This window comes from Mus pahari, chromosome 3 (genome assembly GCF_900095145.1).
Source record: "Mus pahari chromosome 3, PAHARI_EIJ_v1.1, whole genome shotgun sequence".
Lineage (NCBI taxonomy): Eukaryota > Metazoa > Chordata > Mammalia > Rodentia > Muridae > Mus > Mus pahari.
Genome location: NC_034592.1, coordinates 109,558,052 through 109,580,832, shown reverse-complemented (window position 1 = coordinate 109,580,832; position 22,781 = coordinate 109,558,052). Strand labels below are relative to the sequence as shown.

The window sequence follows — 22,781 nt, the reverse complement described above, 5'->3', positions numbered from 1 at the left end:
GGAGGTTTTCATGTAGAAGAATGTGAATTGATCCATTCTTATCTTCTTGTACAAAGCTCAAGTCCAAGTGGATCAAGGACCTCCACATAAAACCAGAGACACTGAAACCTATAGAGGAGAAAGTGGGGAAAAGCCTTGAAGATATGGGCACAGGGGAAAAATTCCTGAACAGAACAGCAATGGCCTGTGCTGTAAGATCAAGAATCGACAGATGGGACCTCATAAAATTTCAAAGCTCCTGTAAGGCAAAGGACATTGTCAATAAGACAAAAAGGTAACCAACAGATTGGGAAAGGATTTTTACCAATCCTAAATCCAATAGAGGGCTAATATTCAATATATACAAAGAACTCAAGAAGCTAGACTCCAGAGAAACAAATAACCCTATTAAAAATGGTGTACGGAGCTAAACAAAGAATTCTCAACTGAGGAATACTGAATGGCTGAGAAGCACCTAAAAAATGTTCAACATCCTTAGTTATCAGGGAAATGCAAATCAAAAGAACCCTGAGATTCTACCTCACACCAGTCAGAGTAGCTAATATCAAAAACTCAGGTGACAGTAGATGTTGGAGAGGATGTGGAGAAAGAGGAACACTCCTCCATTGCTGGTGGGGTTGCAAGCTGGTACAACTACTCTGGAAATCAATTTGGTGGTTTCTCAGAAAATTGGACATTGTACTACCTGAGGACCCAGCAGTACCACTCCTGGGTGTATACGCAGAAGATGCTCCAACATGTAATAAGGACACATGCTCCATTATGTTCATAGCAGTCTTATTTATAATAGTCAGAAACTGGAAAAAACCCAGATGTCCCTCAACAGAGGAATGGATACAGAAATGTGGTATATTTATACAATGGAGTACTATACAGTTATTAAAAACAATAAATTTAAAATTCTTAAGGAAATGGGTGGATCTGGAGGATATCATTCTGAGTGGGGTAACTCAATCACAAAAGAAGTCACTAGATATGCACACACTGATAAGTGGATATTAGCCCAGAATACTCAAAATACAGTACTCAAAATACAGTTCACAAAGCACATGAAACTCAAGAAGAGGGAAGACCAAAGTGTGGATATTTCGATCCTTCTTAGAAGGGGGAACAAAATACCCATTGAAATAGTTACAGAGACAAAGTGTGGAGCAGGGACTGAAGGAACGACCATCCAGAGACTGCCCCAACTGGGAATTTATCCCATATACAACCACCAAATTCAGACACTATTGTGGATGCCAAGAAGAACTTGCTGACAGGAGCCTGATATAGCTGTCTCCTGAGAGGCTCTGTTGGTACCTGAAGTGGATGCTCACAATCATCCATTGTACTGAGCACAGGGTCCCCAATGAAGAAGCTAGAGAAAAATCCAAAGAGCTGAAGGGGTTTGCGGCCACATAGGAAGAACAACAATATGAACTAACCAGTACCCCTAGAGCTCCCAGGGACTAAACCACCAACCAAAGAAAACACATGGTGGGACCCACGGCTCCAGCCGCATATGTAGCAGAGGATGGCCTAGTTGGTCATCAGTGGGAGGAGAGGCCCTTGGTCCTGTGAAGGTTTTATGCCCCAGTATGGGGGAATACCAGGGCCAGGAAGCAAGAATGGGTGGGTTGGTCAGCAGGGGGAAGGAGGAGGAAATTGGTTTTTTTTTTTGTTTGTTTTTTTTTTTTGAGAAGAAACTGGGAAAGGTAACATTTGAAATATAAATAAAGAAAAGATCTAATTTAAAAAAAAAGAAGAAAAGAAAGAAACTATCTGAATACACTATAGGGGTAACAGGCTCATTTTTGTGTTATTTTTTTGGGGGGGGATACTTTAGTGGATTCTTTGTATATTACTAAGATCATGTGTTTGAACTTGTAATAGCCATTAAAAAACTTGGAGAATGCAATGGTAAACCACTACAAGAGTCTGGTGTCTCCCATGTGTCTGGTATTGTGTGTTGGCTCTAGTATGCTGCATGCATTAGCTCATCTCACCCTGATTGACCCACAGCGCAGAGGATGCGATACCTCTGCAGGGACGAGATAGAGCTGACCATGCTAATGAACGCCTTTAATCCCAGCCCAGGAAAGCCAGAGTCAGAATAGCTTCAAGTCTGAGGCCAGCCTGGGCTCCCTGTCTCAAAACCAGCAAGAAACAAATCAAGCAAAAACAAAATACCTGGAGATAAGGAGGCAGAAGTTAGAGAGGCCACAGCCCTGGATCGGGGTGGGGGTGGGGGGCTCCTATCTCTGCCCTTGACCTCTGAGTTACTTAGCCCTGACAATGAATGTTTTCGCTCTGTGGACGGTGTTTCTCATGGACATCTCTCTATCCCTTCTTTTCAGACTGTCTACGACCAGTGGTTCATCACTCTTTTTAACATCGTTTACACATCACTACCTGTTTTAGCCATGGGAATTTTTGACCAGGTACGTGGGTTTTGATATATTTGTTGCTTTCTTTCTCTGTTGACTCCTTCAGCTGTTGCCAGCTAGCTTTTAAGTAGAAGGCTGATTCACGGGAAGATTCCCAGGAATGTGGTTTTTAGAAGAAGTGTTACATGGGTCACAAGGCCTTCTGGGTCCCTTACCTTTCACAAGGCCTTCTGGGTCCCTTACCTTGCCCGCTGCTTCTCCAGATAGGCTCTCCAAACAAGTTTGCCTCTTCTGCTCTGAGGAACTTACATCTCGCTGTGTTGATTTAAGGTCCTGGGAAGTCATGCATGAAGTTTTCTCCTTTCATTTGAGTCCAGCATTTCTCAAATTTCTGTGATTGTATCTTTTAAAAAAATGCAATAGTTTAAATTAATTTTTTTAAGAATTTCATAAACACATACAGTGTATTATATTCACATTTACTGCTCCCCAACTCCTACTCCTAAGTCTTCCCAGATCTATCCCAAACACCCCCCACTGCCCCTCTTAACTCTAGATCCCCCTCTTTCTTTTTTTAATGACCAACAGAATCCAAAATGTCCCACCTATGTACATGTGGACATGTGGCCACCCAGTGGAGTAGGGTTAACATACCAGGGGCAGCATTATCAAACAGAGACTCCCCTTACCCTGGTAGCCATCAGCTGCCATCAGCTGCCATCATGAGCCCCTCTCCTATCCAATCTAGAAAGGTGGCTGACTTGATTTTGTACAGAAAACCACAGTCACCGTGAGTTCACTAGGGCAGAGGCCATGCCATGTGCAGAAGCGGTTTTCTCCATCCCCCCCACCCCCCGCCCCGATCTCTGGCTCTTACAGTATTTCACCCCCTCTTTTCGGATATTCCCTGAGCCTTAGAGTGAGACATGCGATACTGAGGTTCCCATTTATGGCGAAGCCTACTATAGACATTATCCTTTGTGTTTTGACCAGTTGTGAGTTTCTGTATTGAACATCATCCACTTCACAAAGAAACTTCTCTCATGAGGACTGGGAAATGTGTTAATCCATGGGTGTAGAAGTGCGTATTTAGAGTCTGTGTCCATTTATCAAAATAAAATTAGTAGGTTCAACCCCCTCCCTCCTCACCCCTACCTCCCCCCCCCCCCCCCCGCCAGGACTGATGAGCATACCAGCTGTGGACTATTAGACAGACGTACTGTTCCAACATGAGTTGCCGCCCATGGACCAGATCTTAGCCAATCAGGAAGTAGTTACTTGTATGGCATATGTGTTCCTGTTGTACCCATGGGTGTATCTTGCCCATGCTTGAGGGTTTCACAACCCGGTAAGACTGTTGACGACTTTTCTCCTTTGGTGGCCTGCAGAGAATCTTCTGGAAATATGAGTGTTAGCCTGCAGGGAGGAATCGTCCTGGTCAGAACCAGCTTGATTTTTTTCCATGTTCAATGACCAAAATGTGTGGTGTCTTCAGCAATAGGATCTCACCCACAAGGTTGCAGAGGGGGCGGGGGCAACCAAGAACAATGGCAATATTTTATTACTATTCTGGGCTTCTCTAGGATAGTCCTGACCAACAATTCAATGGGAGGTATCCCACGCCTACTACTTGGATTTTTATTTGCCAGCTTATGGCTTTTGGGAGAAGTATTATTCCCTAAGAAGGGTAATTCTAATTGTGTGTGTTTTTCTCCTGGGCCCCTCTCTCTGTAGAAAGCTTGTAAAACAGTAGGTTTCTATATGGCTTTAAAACTGTCCTAGCATAAGGCACCCCTCTTCCCATGCCCACCCTCACATCCCTTCTCCTCTTAGACCTCCCTCTTCATCACTCCTCTTTCTCCCTTCACATTACTTGTATTTCACTATCCTCCCTCCTTAAGATCGATCTTCTCCCACCAAGGGCCCCTCTTCAGTTTCCTGGCTTCAACAGTTACTACAAGGCTAAACACACAAATCGAAAGAGTCAACGCTGGGATCCACAGGTCTTTCGCTTTCTTATGTAACTATATCTTTACTGTTCCCCCCTTTCCTCCTATCCATTAAATGTTAGATCATAGCTTCTCTAGCTTTCCCCAGCTCTGATCAGGTCACACTGACCCTGCAGTCTGTCCAGAGTTGACAGGCCACTTGTGTGGTTCTTAGAGCACACTTGGCAGGGGGGTGTTGGGGGTAGCTTTCCTCTTCTGCTGCCCAGGAGAAAGACAACTTTGAACTATGGCTACCTTTCAAATGATGCAATATGGAAATTCCTGCCATACCCTTGAGAGTCTATAGCAGTGAAACACAACACAACAACACAACAACAAACAAACAAACCCTTTGTTCAGGAGACTTTAAGCCCTCTCTTTTAGCTTTGTATCATGCTAGCCATGGCGGCTGAATGAAAATTAGGGCATGACCGCTCCAAGGTGTGGTCCAGGAGAAGGATTTTATTGTAGATATGAGGGAGAGAACAGCCAGAGAGGCATCTGGGAGAATCCGGACTGAACTGGGCCATGGAGGTGGGTTGAGCGAAAGCAAGAGGGGCAGGATGCAAATGGACCAAGAGAGCACATGACTGGAATGCCAGGTTTGTTTCAGAATGAGAAGCTGTGGGAAAGGAAGCGAAGCCCTGGGGCTGAAGAAGTTGAAGGTAGGACGGTGTAAGAAGTTCTGGGAGGAGCCACAGGTTCTGAGTGAGCCTTGTCCTGGGTTCCTTTGAGGCCTGACAGTGGCTAATGCTGTCCCGGTTCAAGCTTCGTCCTCTCCCCTTCCTGCACAGTTAACAAGGCTCTGTCTTCGAATGAAGCTTATTCTGAAGGCCACTCTGTCCGGTCCTTTCACGAAGCTCTTGCTCCAGCTTCAACCCTCAAAATGCCTCTGAGTTCATGCACTGCATGGATAGGTGCCATGTTAGCCTCTGGCAGGTGGAGAGAACTATGCAGGGTTAAGGAAAAATGGGCAGCACATAAAATATCAGCACGGACAGTGGAGCCTCATTGGCCAGTGCAGAGCAGAAAAGAACCCCAGGGCGCTGAGCGGCCCATCTTAGGGAGGCGAACACACACAAGCCCTCGGTCATGGAGAGAAAGAACACGGCCTTTTATCTGGTGTTTATGTGTGTGAGACAGAAGGGGGAGAGATCAGTTACAAGAGTGGCGCTTCACGGATTGGAACGTACTTCCTGGCAAAGGGGGAAGTCTGGCTGCCTCTGGGGAAGTGGAGACCTAGCCAGCAGAGTTTCCATGGCACGACTAAAGTGTAGTGCTTTTTGAAAGTTTTTTTTTTTCTTTTAAAGTATTTTTGAGACCAGCTTTTCTCCGATCTGTTATTAGAGCTGTTTACTAGGCTCCGTCTTCTGGCCCAAAGCTATCTGTTGCACAATCCCCATCCGCACTGCGAGGTCACTCCCTCCTCCATTCTCTCGACTTTGTAGTTGGTTCCGAGTCTCCTGTCCATATGTAAAAGAGGGGCATCTGCACAAAACACCGGACTTCAAAAGACCTTAGATGTAAAGGATTAAGCACATGCTATTCCAAGTGCTGGTGTTTACAAGTGTTTCTTTTCTTGGTGCTTTGTAGCTGCCCACAATGTGGAATCAAATAGTAAAAATAAAGCAGTTCTGGGAAAAAAAAAAGCCAAAACAGTTATTGTGCAATTTGAAAAAAAAGCAAAGCAAAACAGAGCACGAGGAGCCTCCTTATTGCCATCGAGCTGAATGGCTGTTCTGCTCTTTTCTTGGTTTGTCTGCCTTGGCCTTTAAGCCGATGGCAGAGTCATGGGTGCTGGGCTAGACAGCCCCAGGGACTATCTGTGGTGTCACTCATTTTGTCTGAGGATGAGCAAGCCCTGGGAGGTTCTATCTAGACCCAGATAGGCCAGCCAGTCCGCCAGTCTGTGGCAGAACTAAGACCACCACAAGCTCACTTGAGTTTGGACTGCTACATTTTATTACCATTATCATTGTTTTATTCATGTTTTGTTAGCATAGATTATTGGCTGTTTAATATGAGGAAAGGACACTGCAGAAACATCTCTTGACCATCTGTCACAGCCTCTGTGTCTCTGTGAGGGAGGCATTACTGTCTGCATTTCAGCAGATGAAGAAACCAAGACTCAGGTTAAAGAACAACACTATACTGCCAAATCAATCTGTTGCCAGACTGTGTGCTTTTAAAGCCTGTGCAGATAAAGACACCAGCCACTGGGACAGGGGAAAGGCACACTCGTATCCAAGTGCTTCTCCAGGAGGACTTCTTTCTTTAAGAATGTATCAGGATTCACAGAACCCCATTCTGTACAGTCTAGGCCTACAAGGATGAGGGAGAAATGGACCTCCTCCAGAAGTCCCCATCTATGGCTGCCACTTCTCTACCTGTGGTCTTCTGTTGTTTGTTTGTTTTGTATTGTTTCATTTTGGTATTTTGAAATAGTTTCTTTATATAGCCTAGGCTGTCCTGGAACTAACTCTGTAGACTAGGCTGGCCTCGAACTCAAAGAGATCCACCGACCCTGCCTCCGAGTGTTGGGATTAAAGGCGTGCGCCACCACTGCCTGGCTGGTCTTCTGTTTTGGTCCAGCCTTCATCTGTTGGGTATTGGCCCTTGATTTTGATGCTCACAGTGTGGTCATTGACATCACTTTGCAGCTAGCCAGAAATGCAGACTCTGCTTCATTGACTCATATGTACATTAAACGTTAGAAAACTCAGTTAAGTCTTTTTTCTAGAACTTGTGTGGCTGCTAAATGTGGAGCCTCTTATTATGTCTGGTTCTGTTCTCCTGAGCTGTTGGCATTTACTACTGAGTTCTCACTGGGTAAATCCCTTAGACACCGAGCGAGCGTTCAGTCTCAGCCCCCATCCCCACTTTGAACATCACACGCGGTTCCTCCCTTCTCTCATTGTTCCTGCTCGCCTCATCCCCAAATTGCCAATTCTAACTCCTCAGCTCTCTGCATCCATCTCCAGGTCACTACCACACACTGCATTAGTAATTTCCTTCTGGTCCATGGCTATACATAAATGTGCTGGAATCCTGGAGCTTGAATCTTTCCGAGATGGCATCAGCCACAGCAGCCTGGGAGGATGTAGAGAACAGATTTTGTTTGAGTTGAAATAGGTGCATTCAAGTTCAGTCAAGTCCTAGCTCTTCTATAGATCGGTGTGACCTCTCCCGGGTCTCTCTTGGGGATGAAAGCCTCTGCATAGCAAGCTGGGGATTGTTTAACATAAGGTGGGTTCTTCTGGGAACAAAAACCAGATAATGTCTCCTGTCTGCCCAGGGACTAGTAGGTAATAGAACATGCTTACAATGACCTTGTCTATTTCTAGGGATAGGGGATACAGGGCTTCTCTGACTCTTCCCCAACACTCCTTCTCTGAAATCACACTCTGTTTCCAGGACATAAATGAACAGAACAGCATGGACTGCCCTCAGCTTTATGAACCTGGACAACTGAATCTCCTTTTTAACAAGCGCAGATTTTTCATCTGTGTGGCACATGGAATCTACACCTCGTTAGCCCTTTTCTTCATTCCCTATGGGGCCTTTTACAACGTGGCTGGAGAGGACGGGCAACACATTGCTGACTACCAGTCCTTTGCAGTCACCGTGGCCACATCTTTGGTCATTGTGGTCAGCGTACAGGTAACCCTGTCCCTCAAAGTCTGCTTTGGTGTGTCAGGTTTACATAAGTTGAAGTTCACTGTCAGCTGATTCGGCTTCTTAAGGGAGAATTCCCTGTGTGTGTGTGTGTGTGTGTGTGTGTGTGTGTGTGTGTGTGTATTTGTGTGCAGGTGCACTCGCCTTTATCCATGCGGGAGGAGGCCAGAAGCTGTGTTCTGCAATCATTTCTCTACCTTATTTGGGGGATATCTCACCAAACCTGGAGCCCCCCATTTCAACTAGATTGTCTATCTACTCAGCCCCTGTGATCTGCCATCTCTGCTCACCCAGCACTGGGGATACAGGTGTGTGATACCATGTCTGGGCTTTTGCACAAGTGCTAGGGATCTACGCTCAGATTCAGATTTTCTTGCACACACAGCAAGTACTTTATCCACTAGGCCATTGCTCCAGCCCCAGTATTTTCTTTCTAACTACATATTTTGAAATGAAGTCAATAATCTTTAATAAATAACAAGATGTGATGAATTAGTATTAGGAGTTTATAACGTCTGTGTTTATAGAACCACAGCAATCACTTATTTAAGTTAGGTATTGTGTATAAAGAAAAATGATTAGGGATTGGGCATGTGGCTCAGTGATTGTCTGTTATGCTCAAGGCCATGGGTTCAAGGCTAAGTACTGAAAAAAAAAGTAGCCTAACAGAGTGACACATACCAGTTTTCCCTGTACTAAGAGACTGGAGCAGGAGGATTGCTCAAAGCTGGGCTACCCTGTCTCACATGGTGTATAAAAGAAAAATATTAATAATAAAAAGCCATACTTCTATTCCCTTCTTGTGTTTGAAGAGGAAGCATTTCCAAGAATAACAAAAGTTTCCTAGAATTTCAGACTTAATAAGTCCCAGGTTTTAAAGCGACAGCTAGAACTTATTTGGCAATACACTTTTGATCCTTCAAGAGGCTCAAACGGCACATTGAGAAGACACTTCTGAGTGGGGAGTCCTCCATGTTCTGGGCTGGGCTTTGAATTGTTTTCTAGTGGAGTTCTGTTAGATGCTGGTGAATTAGGATTCCTGCAAACATCTGGCCCATTAACACCTGCAGTGCCCTACTGATGTGGTGGGTGATCTGACCTCTGTGGTTTGGTTTTGATTATTGAGCAAATTGTTAAGAACCAGAGGACATCTTTGTCCAAAGTTTCAGTCATAAGTGGCCATTTCTTGAGTATTGGGTAAATGAGGGAGATGATAAAAGGGAATTTTCTCTCTACTGATCCTATCATAAAAAAGAATTTGTCAGGGTGTGTCCAACCATTAGAAAAAGAATAACTAAAACTGACTTGTTTTTTTCAGATTATATCTGCAGTCTTCAGACACATCCATGACTAGTTTTCAAATAGTCTGAGAAGCAGTTCCCCATGCTGAACCTAGGACAACAACTGATTTAGCTGTGGGCTGTGGTCTCTCATGAGGTTCAGAAGTCTTCAAAAGCCAAGCCCTGTAGGAGAGTCTCATGCAGAACTCCAGCTATAAGTGCACATATAGGAAATTTGGAAAGAGCAGAAAAGTACAGAGAAAAATGAATATTCACCCACAGTTTCCATAGTGATGTTAATGTGGCAAAAACAATAGAAATCAAATTTGTGTAACTTTATAACTTTGTTTCTCATTGAACTTTGTCTCATGAGTATGTATCTTGTTTTTGGATTATTCTCTGAAATGTCCCTTTTCACAGCTGCAATGCTTTAGCGTAGAACATGCCATAATTCATCAACCAGGACACACAGTTAGATTGCTTCTCTTCTTTTCACTTTAAACAGCAGTAAATTTTCATAAGGTCTAATTCTCGATGCTTCTTTATTGCCTTAAAGTGTGTTCTTTATTGGTGTTTCATTTGGTTGGTTGGTTGAGACAGGTTCTCACTGTCTGCCTTGGCGCTCACTGTGTAGACCAGACTGGCCCTAACTCACAGAGATCCACCTGCCTCTGCCTCTTGAGTGCTTGGATTAAAGGTGTGTGCTATGGCATCATGCCTGGGCAGACTTATTCTTCAGAGGAGAATTCTGAGTCCAAGGAGATATGGAAGTTTGATGTTCTTTTTAACTCATTGCAAACATCTTCCCAAATGGATTATTTTCGGCTGCTGAATATAAAATACCCTTCTTAGCCAGGCCTTCATGGATAACAAATCATTACTCTGAATTAGTTCACGATAAATCCACAGCCTTCGGTTGCCTGGGAAATAATTGATGTGCACCGAAAAAAAAAATGTTCACAGTTTAAACAGGATTAATTTAAAAAGAATGTTATCTTTTGAAACAATTGTAGACTTTGAGAAGTGTTGACATTGCAGAGGCAGTACCTGTGTCTGCTCAACCTGACTCGTTATATGTGGAACTACACATAACCATGATGTACCTGTGATGGTTACAAGAAATTATCATGGACACAGAATTATCCCTTAAGCTATAAGTGTGGTTCAGACTTCTGTAGCTTATCTGTTAGTAACTTTCTCTATTCCAGTGTTCTGGATTCCATAGGGTACTGTGCCATCATGTCGCTGTAGTCTGTGACCCCTGATGGCTCTGTGGTCATTCTTCATCTGTAATAACTTTGAGGAATCGTGGTCAGATTGTTTGTAAATGCTCTGCAGTTTGCATTGTCTGATGTTTCCTTGGCAGGAGATAGGCTGTGGACTTGCAGGGAGAATCATAACGAGGTGTCCTTCATGCGTCTCCCTCCCTTTTAGAGCACAGTCACTCTGTACCGGGGAGTGCCGTGTGCACGCATCACATTCTCCTTGAATATCTGTCAGTTGATAGACATCTAGGCTGATTCCATTTTCAGCCTGGGAAGTTGTATTGTAGCATGCAGGGTCCAAGCACTAGGCAAGACTGTTGTCTTCTCACCCAGAAGTCTACAGAGTGTCACTATATAAGCTAGCTAGTGGGGAGGAAGATCCCCAGTTAGTTAGAAATTGACTTCTGTACGTACTGCCATCAAAGTGCGTGGTGTTTTCAACAATAGGGCTTACCATCTAGTGATGGTGGTCAGCCAAGAGCAGCAGTGATAGTCTGGTTGTTTGGGGGCACCTCTGAAGACACCGTAGCCAACACCTCATAGAGTGTGTTCCATGTATGACACTGACATTTTTGTTTAGTAACCTGTGTCTTTTGGGAACAACACTGTCCACCCACACAGGACACCCCCATCCAACCTCCTCTTTAACCTGTTCCCCCATCTCCTGACACACCACATGCATTCCCTTACCCCTTTCATGAACATTTTCTGGTTTTTTGATGCTTATGGACACCCTAAATAAAACATACAAATCTAAAACTGTAAAGCTAGGGTTCACATTTGAAAGAGCAAGCAGCCATTGTCCTTCTGGGCCTGGATTCTTACCTAGTCTAATATTTTCCAGTTATGTCCATTTTCGTACACATTTTATGGTTCCATCTTTCTTTACAACTTAGTTCAATTTCATTGTCTATATGGACCACATTTTCATTATTTCTTCACTGGTTGATGGATGTCTAGGCTGTTTCCATGTCCCGCTGTTGTGACTAGTGCAGAGGCGTTCACAGCTGCACAGGTATCCCTGCGGTAGAATGTGGACTCTTTGGGTGTACGTGCAGGAGTAGTACATATAGATCGAATAGCTTCACTTCTAGTTTTCTTGCACAAGTACCACACTGATTTGCATAGAAGCTACACCAGTTTACACTCCTACTAACACTAAATAAGGTGTCCCCTTTCCTGAGACTCTCAGTTGCCTTGTTGACATCTGCTTTATTGATCTTAGCTATTCTCAATGGGGTGAGGTGGAAACCGCACGTATTTTTAATTATAACCAAACATTTTACAGTCTTGTTCTAGATCTTTCTTCATCCACCTCGAATGAAACAAGTTTGGAGCCTTTTTTTTTCTTCCAGCTTTTTAACTTTTTTTTCTTTGTATTGAAGTAGATTATTTTTTTCCTCACATAATATATCTGGATTATAGTTTCCTGTCCTGCAACTCTCCCCAGTTCCTCCCCATCTGTCCTTTCACCTGGATCCACCCCCTTGTCTCTCATTAGAAAACAGACTTTTGAGAGAATATCATGTTAATCATATCATATCATGTCATGTCATATCATGTCATATGCTAAAACAAAAACAGATCAGAACTGTATTCATGTATATGTCAATCATGTTGATTTAGAAGACCTTGTTTCTTTGGTGTCCTCCAGCCACTCTGGGCTGTACATTCTTTCTGCCTCCCCTTCCAAAGGGCTCTCTGAACCCTGAGGGGAAAGATTTGATGAAGTCATTCCATTTAGGTCGAGTGTTCCCAGGTCTTTCACACTCATGTCTACTGTGGATCTCTGTATCTGTTCTCATCTGCTGCAGGGGGAGCTTCTCTGATGCTGGCTGAGCAAGGCACTGCTCTATGAGCATGGCAGCATGTCATTAGGAGGTGTGTTATTGCTATTTAGTTTTTCTATAATAGTGGTATTTGGTTTTACCCTAGGTCCCAGTGCTATCCAGGCTCAAGCACCTTGTGCAGTGGGCCTTAAGTCAAAGCAGCTATTGATTGGTTGTTCCCACAAGCTGTGTGTCATCATTTCACTAGCACATCTTGTAGCAGGACACCATTGGAGGGTCTGGGGCTGGGCCGTGGTTTGAGACTGTTGTGATTTTTCTTTTCTCCCTCTGTCTTTACTCTTATCCTCAATTCTGGTTTGTAAATGACGGTATGTTTTGTTTCAGAATGCTACTGACTAAATACTCCTTTAACATAGGTTCTGAAATTAGTTCAGAAAGAGCATTTGGATGTTAAAATTTGAGCTTAAACATCCTTTATCTTTGTATTTAAACTCTATCTTGAGTGAGAGTAAGACTTACCAGCTAGAGCCCCTCCTGCCCCATCGTCATGTCACCCCTTATTAACTTTATTGCTACATCTCTGTAGCCCAGTTTCGCTGTGGTAGATAGATGTCGGCTGATTCTTTTCATATCTGATAGCGCCTTTTTGATCTAAAAGCTTATGCTCTTTAATTGCTTTCACTAACACCACCAGAATGTGATTTGCTTTTGAACTAATTTGCCAGGGATTTGAATGGTCCTCTCAGTCTGAAAATCTAGGCTACTGCTGGGCTGAGGGCAATTTTCTTTTGTCCCCCCTTTGCTCGGCACTTCTTTATTTACCCTTTATTTTGTTCAAAGATCCAAGTAGCTGTATATTGGGCTCAGGACTCAGTAGATTCACAAAGGGTCTGCATTTCTTGGCCTGTGCTCCCTGTTGTTGGCATTTGTTTGTTCCAGGATGCACAGGCAGCTCTCACCAGTGGGGTTTCCCCTTCAGGTTTTCTGTTTCATGCTTTAACATCACAAGTGGAGTTTGTGTTTGTGTCAGGGTTGGTTTGTGTCCCCTTAGGAAGTCTCCTGCTGCTTAGCTGCTCCCCTAGAGCTTCTCAGTCACATTGATTGGTTCTGTTTCAAGGGGAGAAACCCACTCTTTTAGCAGGGTCCTTTTTTAAAAATGTGGATTATGATTTCTTTTCCTTCTTATAACGTGGACCAGGCTATTTTCTTTTGCAGGTGATGAAATGTCAGGTGGTGGAAGAAAGAATTTCAGGTTTGGTAGCCCAATACACTAGATAATTAGCAGGTCTTGACCAGGATGGACTGCAGGGCTGTCTTCAGGTGTAATGATCCCGGGGTTCATTATCTTCTGCTTCTAGTGTCTTTAGTGCTGCGACACTTTGGAGGGCAGCAAACTTCAGGGGAAATGGAACATATTTCTGTGTCTAGAGAGGGATATTTATGCTGCAGATAGAGTAGGAGTCTCCTGTCCTTTACCTGCATGTCTCCTGAGGCCTCTGATGTGTAAATTGCATTGCAGCTGCCACACAAGGTACAGGAAGGGAAGAAGGGATAGGGGACACATTCCCACAACACACAAATTTTATGATAAAAAGTCAGAGATTCTTCTTTTCTGTGGCTTGAGAAATATAAGAAAGGGGCCATTGGAATGAGTTGGAATGGTCATATAAAAATCTCACATAAAATTATTAAAAAATAAAAACCCGTGACAGTTCACCTCCTGAGGCTGTTTTAACCTTGGCACTGGGCACTTGTTTAGCACTGGCCACTTGTGTGTGTGTACAGAAGTGGAGGTGTGTGGTTGGTCCAGTAATCTTCATGTTCCAGAGTAATCCTGGAGGCAAGCTTCTGTGTACGCGATTTTTTCTGTGTCTAAAAGGCCTTTTGCATTTGACTTTATTTGCAGATAGCCTTGGACACAAGTTACTGGACTGTGGTTAATCATGTCTTCATCTGGGGCAGCGTTGCCACCTATTTCTCCATTTTACTGGCCATGCACAGCGACGGTGTCTTTGGAATCTTTCCACGTCAGTTCCCCTTTGTTGGTAAGTGATCCTTCCTGTTGTGATGCCTTGTGTCACACTGGAAGTACTTTGTCTCTATGACTTGTTTTTGTGTCATGTGGGGCTAGAAATGGCAGGCACTCTTTTTTCTAGGAATTGATTGGTCCACCTGAAGCCTCCCAGACATGAAAGAGGTTCTAAGAGACTGCTCTTATTCCCTTGCCAGATAGAACTTATAGGCTCCTGTGGTTCAGATGTGCCTGTGCTCTAGAAGACAAGGGGCACAGTACGCGTATTTACAGCCTGTGAAAAGTTTCTCTATTCTAAAACAGGAAAGGGGGAACCAGCCACCACCAGCATATCTGCCAGAGTTCTACAGACATCATCTGCATTTAGATGAAAGAGAAGTGATTCCTAAGTTAGAGCTCTCTACAGATTTGTGAGCATCCTTCCAGAAGTGGCCAGACGAGAAGAGAAGGCTGGATAGATGTAAGGGTTTAAAGGCCAGCTCCACCACTTAACAAATTGTGTGGTGTTGAACAAATTTTCTTTCCTTTCCATGATGTAATATTTATCAATTAACTGGGTTATTAATTGTTCCTATTTTCAATAGAAAAAAGTGAAGATCAAATGTGTTACTACATATAAAGCATTAGATGGATCTTGGTTAAATAAATACTGACTCTGATGAGAGTTGAGTGTCTTGGTTAGTGTTCCCATTGCTGTGGCAAAACACCATGTCAAAAAACAACTCAGGGAGGAAAGGGTTTATTTCATCTTACATATCCTGACCACAGTCCATCATGAAGGGAGGTCAGGGACAGGGGCTCAAGTCAGGAACCTAGAAGTAGGAACTGATGTAGAGGTCATGAAGGAGCATAACTTATTGACTTGTTCTCTATAGCTTGCTCAATCTGCTTTCTTATAGCACCCCAGATGACTAGCCCTGCAGTGGCACCACCCACAATGGGCTGGGTCCTCCAATATCAATCATTAATTAAGAAAATGGATTGTAGGCTTGCCCATAGGCCAAGCTTATAAAGAGTCCTTCCTCCCAAATAACTCTAGCTTATGTCAGGTTTACATAAAACCAAGTCAACCGCAGTATTATTATGCAAGAAATTGTGACTTGACTATGTTTGAGAGCATCATGGGAGAATTTGGATGTCTGATGGGGTATCAAGGAGCCCCTAAAATTCCTTAAAGCCACGAAGTTGCATTTAATAAAGGGGATACATCCAATGTTCCTGTGTTAAGGTCCACACTTCAAAATGATTCTGTCAACATCACTGACTCTTACACAAGAACCATTAATACACTTTCCAAGAAGTTTGGAGATCTCTACTGCAAGTGAGTAAGTAGGGAACAGAGATGTTCTGAGTTCACCTCAACAAATTAGAAAGCAGTGGTGCTCAGAGCCAGTCCTTTGAGCTCAAGCAGGCAGCATAGCACTTCCAGTCCATCCTCTCATTACCTCAGCCTAGAAAACAAGTTCTCATGAGGTCTGTGTCAGAAGGGTCACAGGATAGATTTTGAAGTGGTGGTCTTCACCGAGGCCTGGCTTCTGTTTCCATCCAGCTGTGTGCGTAAGTGTGGGGACACTGCTCTCCAACTTTGTCCATTCCTTCACCTACAGTAACCGCTTCAAATCCTAACAATCTTGCTCAGTACACCACATTAATACTTTGTTTACCAAAAGATTCCAACCATGTAGAGGCACGTTGGTTAGTCATCAGAACATGCTAGTTAGGAAAGGAAGGCTCATGAACTGTTTTTAAATTTCAGTTTATTTATTTACTTTTGCGTTACCAAATCCTGAACGTTTGGTGCAGTTCTAGTCTATGTTAGACCATTCTAACATGCAAAATGCAAAAGCATTCTAACATGCTTCCCCTGGAGAATGTAGTTTGTGTGCGGACTAATCCTTTCTATTTAAGCACATGCCATTCCATGAATTAATTACTGAGATCCAGTGAAAGTTTACAAAAGTTAGATCAACATTGGGGTTTTCTTAAGGAAAGAAAGAAAGAAAGAAAGAAAGAAAGAAAGAAAGAAAGGAAGGAAGGAAGGAAGGAAGAAGGAAGGAAGAAAGAGAGGAAGAGAGGAAGAGAGAGAAATGAAAAGAGAAGAAAAGAAAAAAAGAAAAGAAAAGAAAAGAAAAGAAAAGAAAAGAAAAGAAAAGAAAAGAAAAAAGAAAAGTTTTTTTTCCTTAGTAACCAGCAGCAGGGAGTGGCGTGGCTTTAAAATGAAGCCTGTTTTTCTCAAAGTTGTCTGTGGGTAATGAGCTTCAAGGAGCTTAAAAAGACATTTAATTGGTTGAATCAAGTTTGTTTCTGCCCTTGGCTTACAACAACTGGAGTTGGCTGCTCTTTGGTAGACAGATTTACTTTCCAAAGCTAGAAAAAGCAGACATACCAATCAGTTGCCAAACTCTTATACCCAAAGCCCATTCGAATGGTGTTAACACGGGCACACTGGGGTGCAGGCCTGGCTGGCTGAAGGTATCATGATGAATCCCTAGAAAATGAACAGGGGCAGGGATGGTGTAGTCCCACGAAATCTGCCTGCCCCCTTTGCTTCCTTGATTAGACAAACAATAAATATGTGAGAAATGAGGGAAACGTCTGGAAGCTGGCTCCAGGCTTGGCAGTGAGTTTCTCTGGCCTGCCCTCTTTCATGTTGGGTAGCTGACTCCGTGGTCACAGGGGAACTCTTCTCATCAAACTAGGAGCCTCCAGGATCTCCTCAGATCTTTAGCTCAGAACCAAGGGAGCATCAAAGAAATAGGAACTTCCTTTTGAGGCAGCTTTTCTGGGCTGATGCCTAGAATTTCAAAGGTTACCCTTGTGCTAGATGTGGCGTTTCCTTATGACACAGACAGTCAGTGAGGCCATTTTTGTGAGTAGGCCTGCATCAAATCATTAATCAGAAACTGGTCATGGATCGTGCGGTTGAAAGAAAGGAGCCCAGCAAAGCTGGAAGGAACCTAGGTGAGGGACGCCCCATCAGGCTAGCACTTCCCCAGACTTTCGTAATTGTGTCAAAGATTTGTCTTTAAATGCATATAGTTATCAGTTTGATTCATAACCACTAACTATAACTGTAAATTAATTTATGTAATCATAGAGATTTTATGGTGATTTGGAGTTTAATAGCCAGGATGTCTATGTCTCTCTAACGGCAGGAAACGCACGGCACTCCCTGAGCCAGAAGTTTGTCTGGCTCGTGGTTCTCTTGACAGCAGTGACGTCAGTCATGCCAGTGGTGGTGGTCAGATTTCTGAAGATGTATTTATACCCAAGCCTGAGTGATCAGGTATGTTTGAGATGCTGTGAGTACAGTACTTGAAAGATGGTTGGTGGCTTTCATGAATGATGTCCTTCTCTGTCTAACAGAGGCACAGGAATGACTAAGGAAAATTTCATAGGTCCATGGCATCATAACAGAGTAGATGATACTCTCCTCCCAACATGCATCTTGAACATGCTAGTCCTGAATGTCAGTGAAAAGAGTTGGATTGGGCTATAGATGGGTGTGGAGTGATAGATTAGAAGTTCTTTTACCCCTGACTCGCTGGAATCATTTTGGAGTAATACTGTAAGAGAAGGGCAAGCTACAGGGAAAACTAAGGGCATCATATGAGGAATCTGAACAAGTGATGTGAAAAGGTCTCATCATTTGGGTGGAAATAGAGTATTGGCTTGGGAAATAAGTGAGACCTGTTACCTGTGGAGCAGAGTCTGGAAGGGAACAGCAGCATGCTGAGTGGACTGGGAACGCAGAGATAGAAGAGCAACAGAAGGGACAGGGTGTAGAGAGAAGCCTGGACCAGAGATTAGAATAGATCTCAATGCCTCCTAGGAAATAGTACAAACACAGCAGTGCTGGGTTAGGCTGAGACTCGGCAGAGAGAAGAGGAGGAGAGGGAGACACACTTTATCATCCCACAAAGAATGATCACATTTGTTTCTAGGGTGAGGGAGGCCAGATCAATGAGGCCCAGGGCTCTGAGTTTTTCTTACCGTCACGTTTCTCACATTCTGGGGCAGGGTGTAGGGTGAGTCACAGAATCCCCGTGTCTGTCCTTTTGTGTTGGTTCTGAGCTGAATCCATCCCATAAACTCATGGGCAATCTGAGGATGGCCATTTTTCTTGTGTTAAGGGTGAGTGTCATGTTTTGCTTAGTGAGCATACTCAGACCTGAAAATTAGAATCGGTCACTTAGCCAAAGCCTCTGGTTTCCACTCACTTTCCTAGGGAGAGGGGAGGCACATTGAGACCCACCCAAGTGATTGCTTAGGTCTTTTTTTTTTTTTTTTTTTTTTTTGAGAGCTACTGTTGAGAGTTGTTGGGTACATATACCCTGTCAGGTCTCCGGACATGACCTAGCAGCAGGAATCTGTTCCTCTGGGTCCTTCTGCCCCCCTTTTTGACAGTATTTCCTGAGCCTCTGATTTAGGAGCTGTGCTAGAAATGTTCTTTAAAAAGCAACACCTTCATATTTGTAAATCACATACACACACAGACATACACAGAGATACACATATAGACATACACACACACACAGACATACACAGAGATACACATATAGACATATACACACACACACAGACATACACAGAGATACACATACCAACATAAACACACAGACATAAACAGACAGATAGACAGACAGACAGAAAAACAAACAGACAGACAGACACATACGCACGCACGCACGCACGCACGCACATGCCCCAAACCAGAATAAATGAAAAGCCCAAAAGACTCATGATAAGAGGGAGATAATTCTGACTGTAATTTCTGAAAATTTCTCCTAATTCAGTTACTAGTGACTGCAAGATCCAGATAGCCTCTAAACGGGAAAGAGAGGTAAAAGATGGGGTATTGGGACTATAGACATAATATTTCTGTACAAAAGTATGCTCAAGATCCCGGGCTCTGTTCCCAACACTGTTACTAAAACAAAGCAACCCCCTCACCATATGGCCCGTGAAATTCAGTCTGTAATGAATTTTATCAGAATAGTTCTTGTTTACACAAGAAATTTTTGATAGGGAAAAATTGATTAGTGTCTAGAGTCCTCTTTGGGGTGGAGAATGTTATGGCTTTAGGATTAAAGTTTCCTTCTGGAGTAAAGGCAAAGATTTTCATGTTGTGGCAGTTCGATTAAGTAACAAAAATGGCTTTCGTTTTACTCAGTGGCTAAGGGTCTGGACTCTAATGTTTGGGTTCACGGTTGCACTGTGGCGCTCTTCCTCCCCAGATCCGCCGGTGGCAGAAGGCTCAGCGAAAGGAAAGGCCCCTGAGGAGCAGAAGGCCTCAGACCCGTAGGTCGAGCTCCAGAAGATCCGGGTATGCATTTGCTCACCAAGAGGGCTACGGAGAGCTCATCACATCTGGAAAAAATATGCGAGCAAAAAGTCCAGCTCCAGCATTGGGGCTGGAAAAGAAGCTTTATAATAACACGAGCTGGATTGAAAATTTATGTAAGAAAACCACAGACGCGGTGAGCGGCTTTAGTCATGATAAGACAGTGAAATTGTGAGTCAAGATGGACTTGACCACAAAGCCATCTTTTCACCTCATCTGGGGCTGAGCTTAGGCAGCTCAGGGGCCAAGAGCAGGGCAGATCACGTTGCTTAACTTAAATCCATGGCCGCCAGCTGCCATCGCCTGTCAGATAGTGATGTTTTCTGCAGGATCCCGGGCCAGATGGGCACTGTCCAATCTGTGATTCTGTGGACCAAGGCCTCATGGGACAAGTACAGATTTTTATTAACTTAAACACCAAACCATCCGAATTTTGAATCTTATTTATGGAAGAAAGGCCTGTAAATTAGCATCTATGTTGGATGGGTCTTAGGTATGTAAAAGGGTACGTTCCAATGATGTGTTTCAACCAAAAATGCATGTCGACAGATACACCATGTACGTGAAGAGCGCCCTTCCCAGATGCAATTGCAGAATTTAAAAGTATGTAGTGTAGTGCTCTCAGATTGAGAGTCAGTTTTTCTCTACACTTGAGCTCCCCTTGCCAGGACAACAAAGCCTTACATGCCTGAAGACTGCATTAAAAAGTCCGTGTGGTGTTGTCTGTTTTACAGACCGGGACAAAAACAACTGAATGTCTCTGTCGAGGGACTGCTAACATGGTCAGATTTATAGAGAGAGTGTTCAGACTGTTCCATGTGGGGACAAAATGCCAGAGTGGCTCCTCTAATGTCCCTAATGTTTCAAGGACTTGTGTGACAATGTCAGTAGTAATCCGCTGCATGTTACACGGATGCGGGCGGAACCATCAGCGTGCTGGAACACCGCCCTTTATTGACAGCGTTCCATGCAGGCCATGGGCAAATGCTGCTGACAGATCCCATTTAAAAACTTGAGACCTGAAAGGAAGTGAGTGAATGGCAGTCTCTACTCTGACTATTCACTCAGGGTTAGGCCATTGAGACTCGGTTCCTTTTAGTGGCTAGCTGTCCTGTTTATGGCTCAAACATCTAAATGTATAGATATATAAACAAAGCTGATTTTAAAAATAGACATTGCAGCCCAATTTGGGGATCTATAGACAACTCACTAGGTTCTGTGTTCAAATTGCTGCTGACACCCACTTACCTCTGTGATGGGGAGGTAACATACCTTTCCTGAGACTCCTCTACAAAATAAGGATGTACCACCGACCTCATGTGGTTGACGACTATCAAGCACACTTTCTCAAACCATTAGAAACACAATTCACATATGAATGCACTAGCCAGGCTTTAGCTAACTCAGCATCAGGGGAGCAGGGGAGAGACATCAGGACCTGGGAAACCAGTCGCCAGTGGGACTGTCAAAGAAATGGGGTTGCTAAATATGATAGAAAGCAAATAAAACTGTAGCCTGGGGAATAGATTTATCTACAAGGAAAAAACAAACCAAACCAAAACCAAAACCAACCAAACAAATAAAAAGTCATGTTTTCCAAAAATCAGCAATTAGCTCTCTAGCCTTCCTTCTCTGGTTCCCAGTCAATTGCTGATCAACCAAAACTACTTTGCACAAAGAGCTTGTTAATCTTATGTGGCCTTGATGGATGATGGGCTGGGTGGTGTTCATAGGTCAGTGTCCCTTGCCCAGTTGGTCTTGATTTCTAAGCCTCATTGTTCCTAAATGGTACTGGGTGAGATAATCTGTATGCAGCAGCCTAGAGCCTTTCCCCATAGCAAATGCTTGTTGTGATTCCTTTCTCTATACCTAACTACCTAGAAAAAGAGGCACGATTTTCATGTCTAATGATCAGCAGCAGTGTGCTTGTTTATGTTTTATAATAATTTTGAAGACTTTGGATATTTCCAGTAAATGTTTTGCCATCATTGGCGTTTGGTGTTTTCTTTCTTTCTTATTGGGAGCTCACTGGGGAAACTTTGCTAAGTTGTGCTAGCTTTCTCGATTCTCAATTCAGTTCTTCTCTCTCTCTCTCTCTCTCTCTCTCTCTCTCTCTCTCTCTCTCTCTCTCTCTTTCTCCCTCTCTCTCTCTCCCTTTCTCTCTCTCTCCCATCTTCTCCTCTACTTACCCCCTGTCCCTCCTTTATATGCCTGGAGAAGATATGTCCCTTCTAACACTGGAGTCGAGAGTTAGATGAACCAATTGGATTCATGTGCAATACTAGAGATGGCCAATTTGGCAAGGTCAGCTCAAATTTTAAAAAGTCATTTATAAACAGATAGTTCAAGAGAATTGTGGGAGAAACATTTTATTAGTTTTATTTTGGTCTTATGAAAACTAAATAAACACTCACAGCCTACTTTAAGATACTGAACCATAGGGGATCATTTTTTTATTATTATTATTTTCTTTATTTACATTTCAAATGCTATCCCAAAAGTTCCCTATACCCCCTCCCCCGCGCCCCTGCTTCCCTACCCACCCACTCCCACTACTTGGCCCAGGCCTTCCCTTGTGCTGGGTCATATAAAGTTTGCAAGACCAAGGGGCCTCTATTCCCAGTGATGGCTAATTAGGCCATCTTCTGCTACATATGCAGCTAGAGACACAAACTCAGGGGGTACTGGTTAGTTCATATTGTTGTTCCACCTACAGGGTTGCAGCCCCCTTCGGTTCCTTGGGTACTTTCTCTAGCTCCTCCACTGGGGACCCTGTGTTCCATACAATAGCTGACTGTGAGCATCCACTTCGGTGTTTGCCAGGCACTGGCATAGCCTCACAAGAGGCCGCAATATCAGGGTCCCTTCAGCAGAATCTTGCTGGCATGAGCATTAGTATCTAGGTTTGGTGGCTGATGATGGGATGGATTCCCAAATAGGGTAGTCTCTGGATAGTACATCCTTTCATCTTAGCTCTAAATTTTGTCTCTGTACCTATATCCTTTCATGAGTATTTTGTTCCTTATTCTAAGGAGGAA

At 43.6% G+C, this 22,781-nt stretch overlaps 1 protein-coding gene across 2 annotated transcripts in view; it reads left to right on the top strand.

Moving 5' to 3' along the window:
- Atp8b4 (ATPase phospholipid transporting 8B4 (putative)) overlaps positions 1-21,733 on the top strand; it is a 177,924-nt gene extending 156,191 nt beyond the window's left edge. For both annotated transcript variants that reach the window (XM_021193344.2, XM_021193343.1), the window contains exons 24-28: positions 2,340-2,423; positions 7,772-8,017; positions 14,274-14,412; positions 17,555-17,685; positions 19,637-21,733. In XM_021193344.2, coding sequence (XP_021049003.1) covers positions 2,340-2,423; positions 7,772-8,017; positions 14,274-14,412; positions 17,555-17,685; positions 19,637-19,918 — 882 coding nt within the window. In that variant the 3' untranslated portion in view covers positions 19,919-21,733. The remainder of the gene's footprint in view (positions 1-2,339; positions 2,424-7,771; positions 8,018-14,273; positions 14,413-17,554; positions 17,686-19,636) is intronic.
- The last annotated feature ends 1,048 nt before the right edge of the window (positions 21,734-22,781 follow it).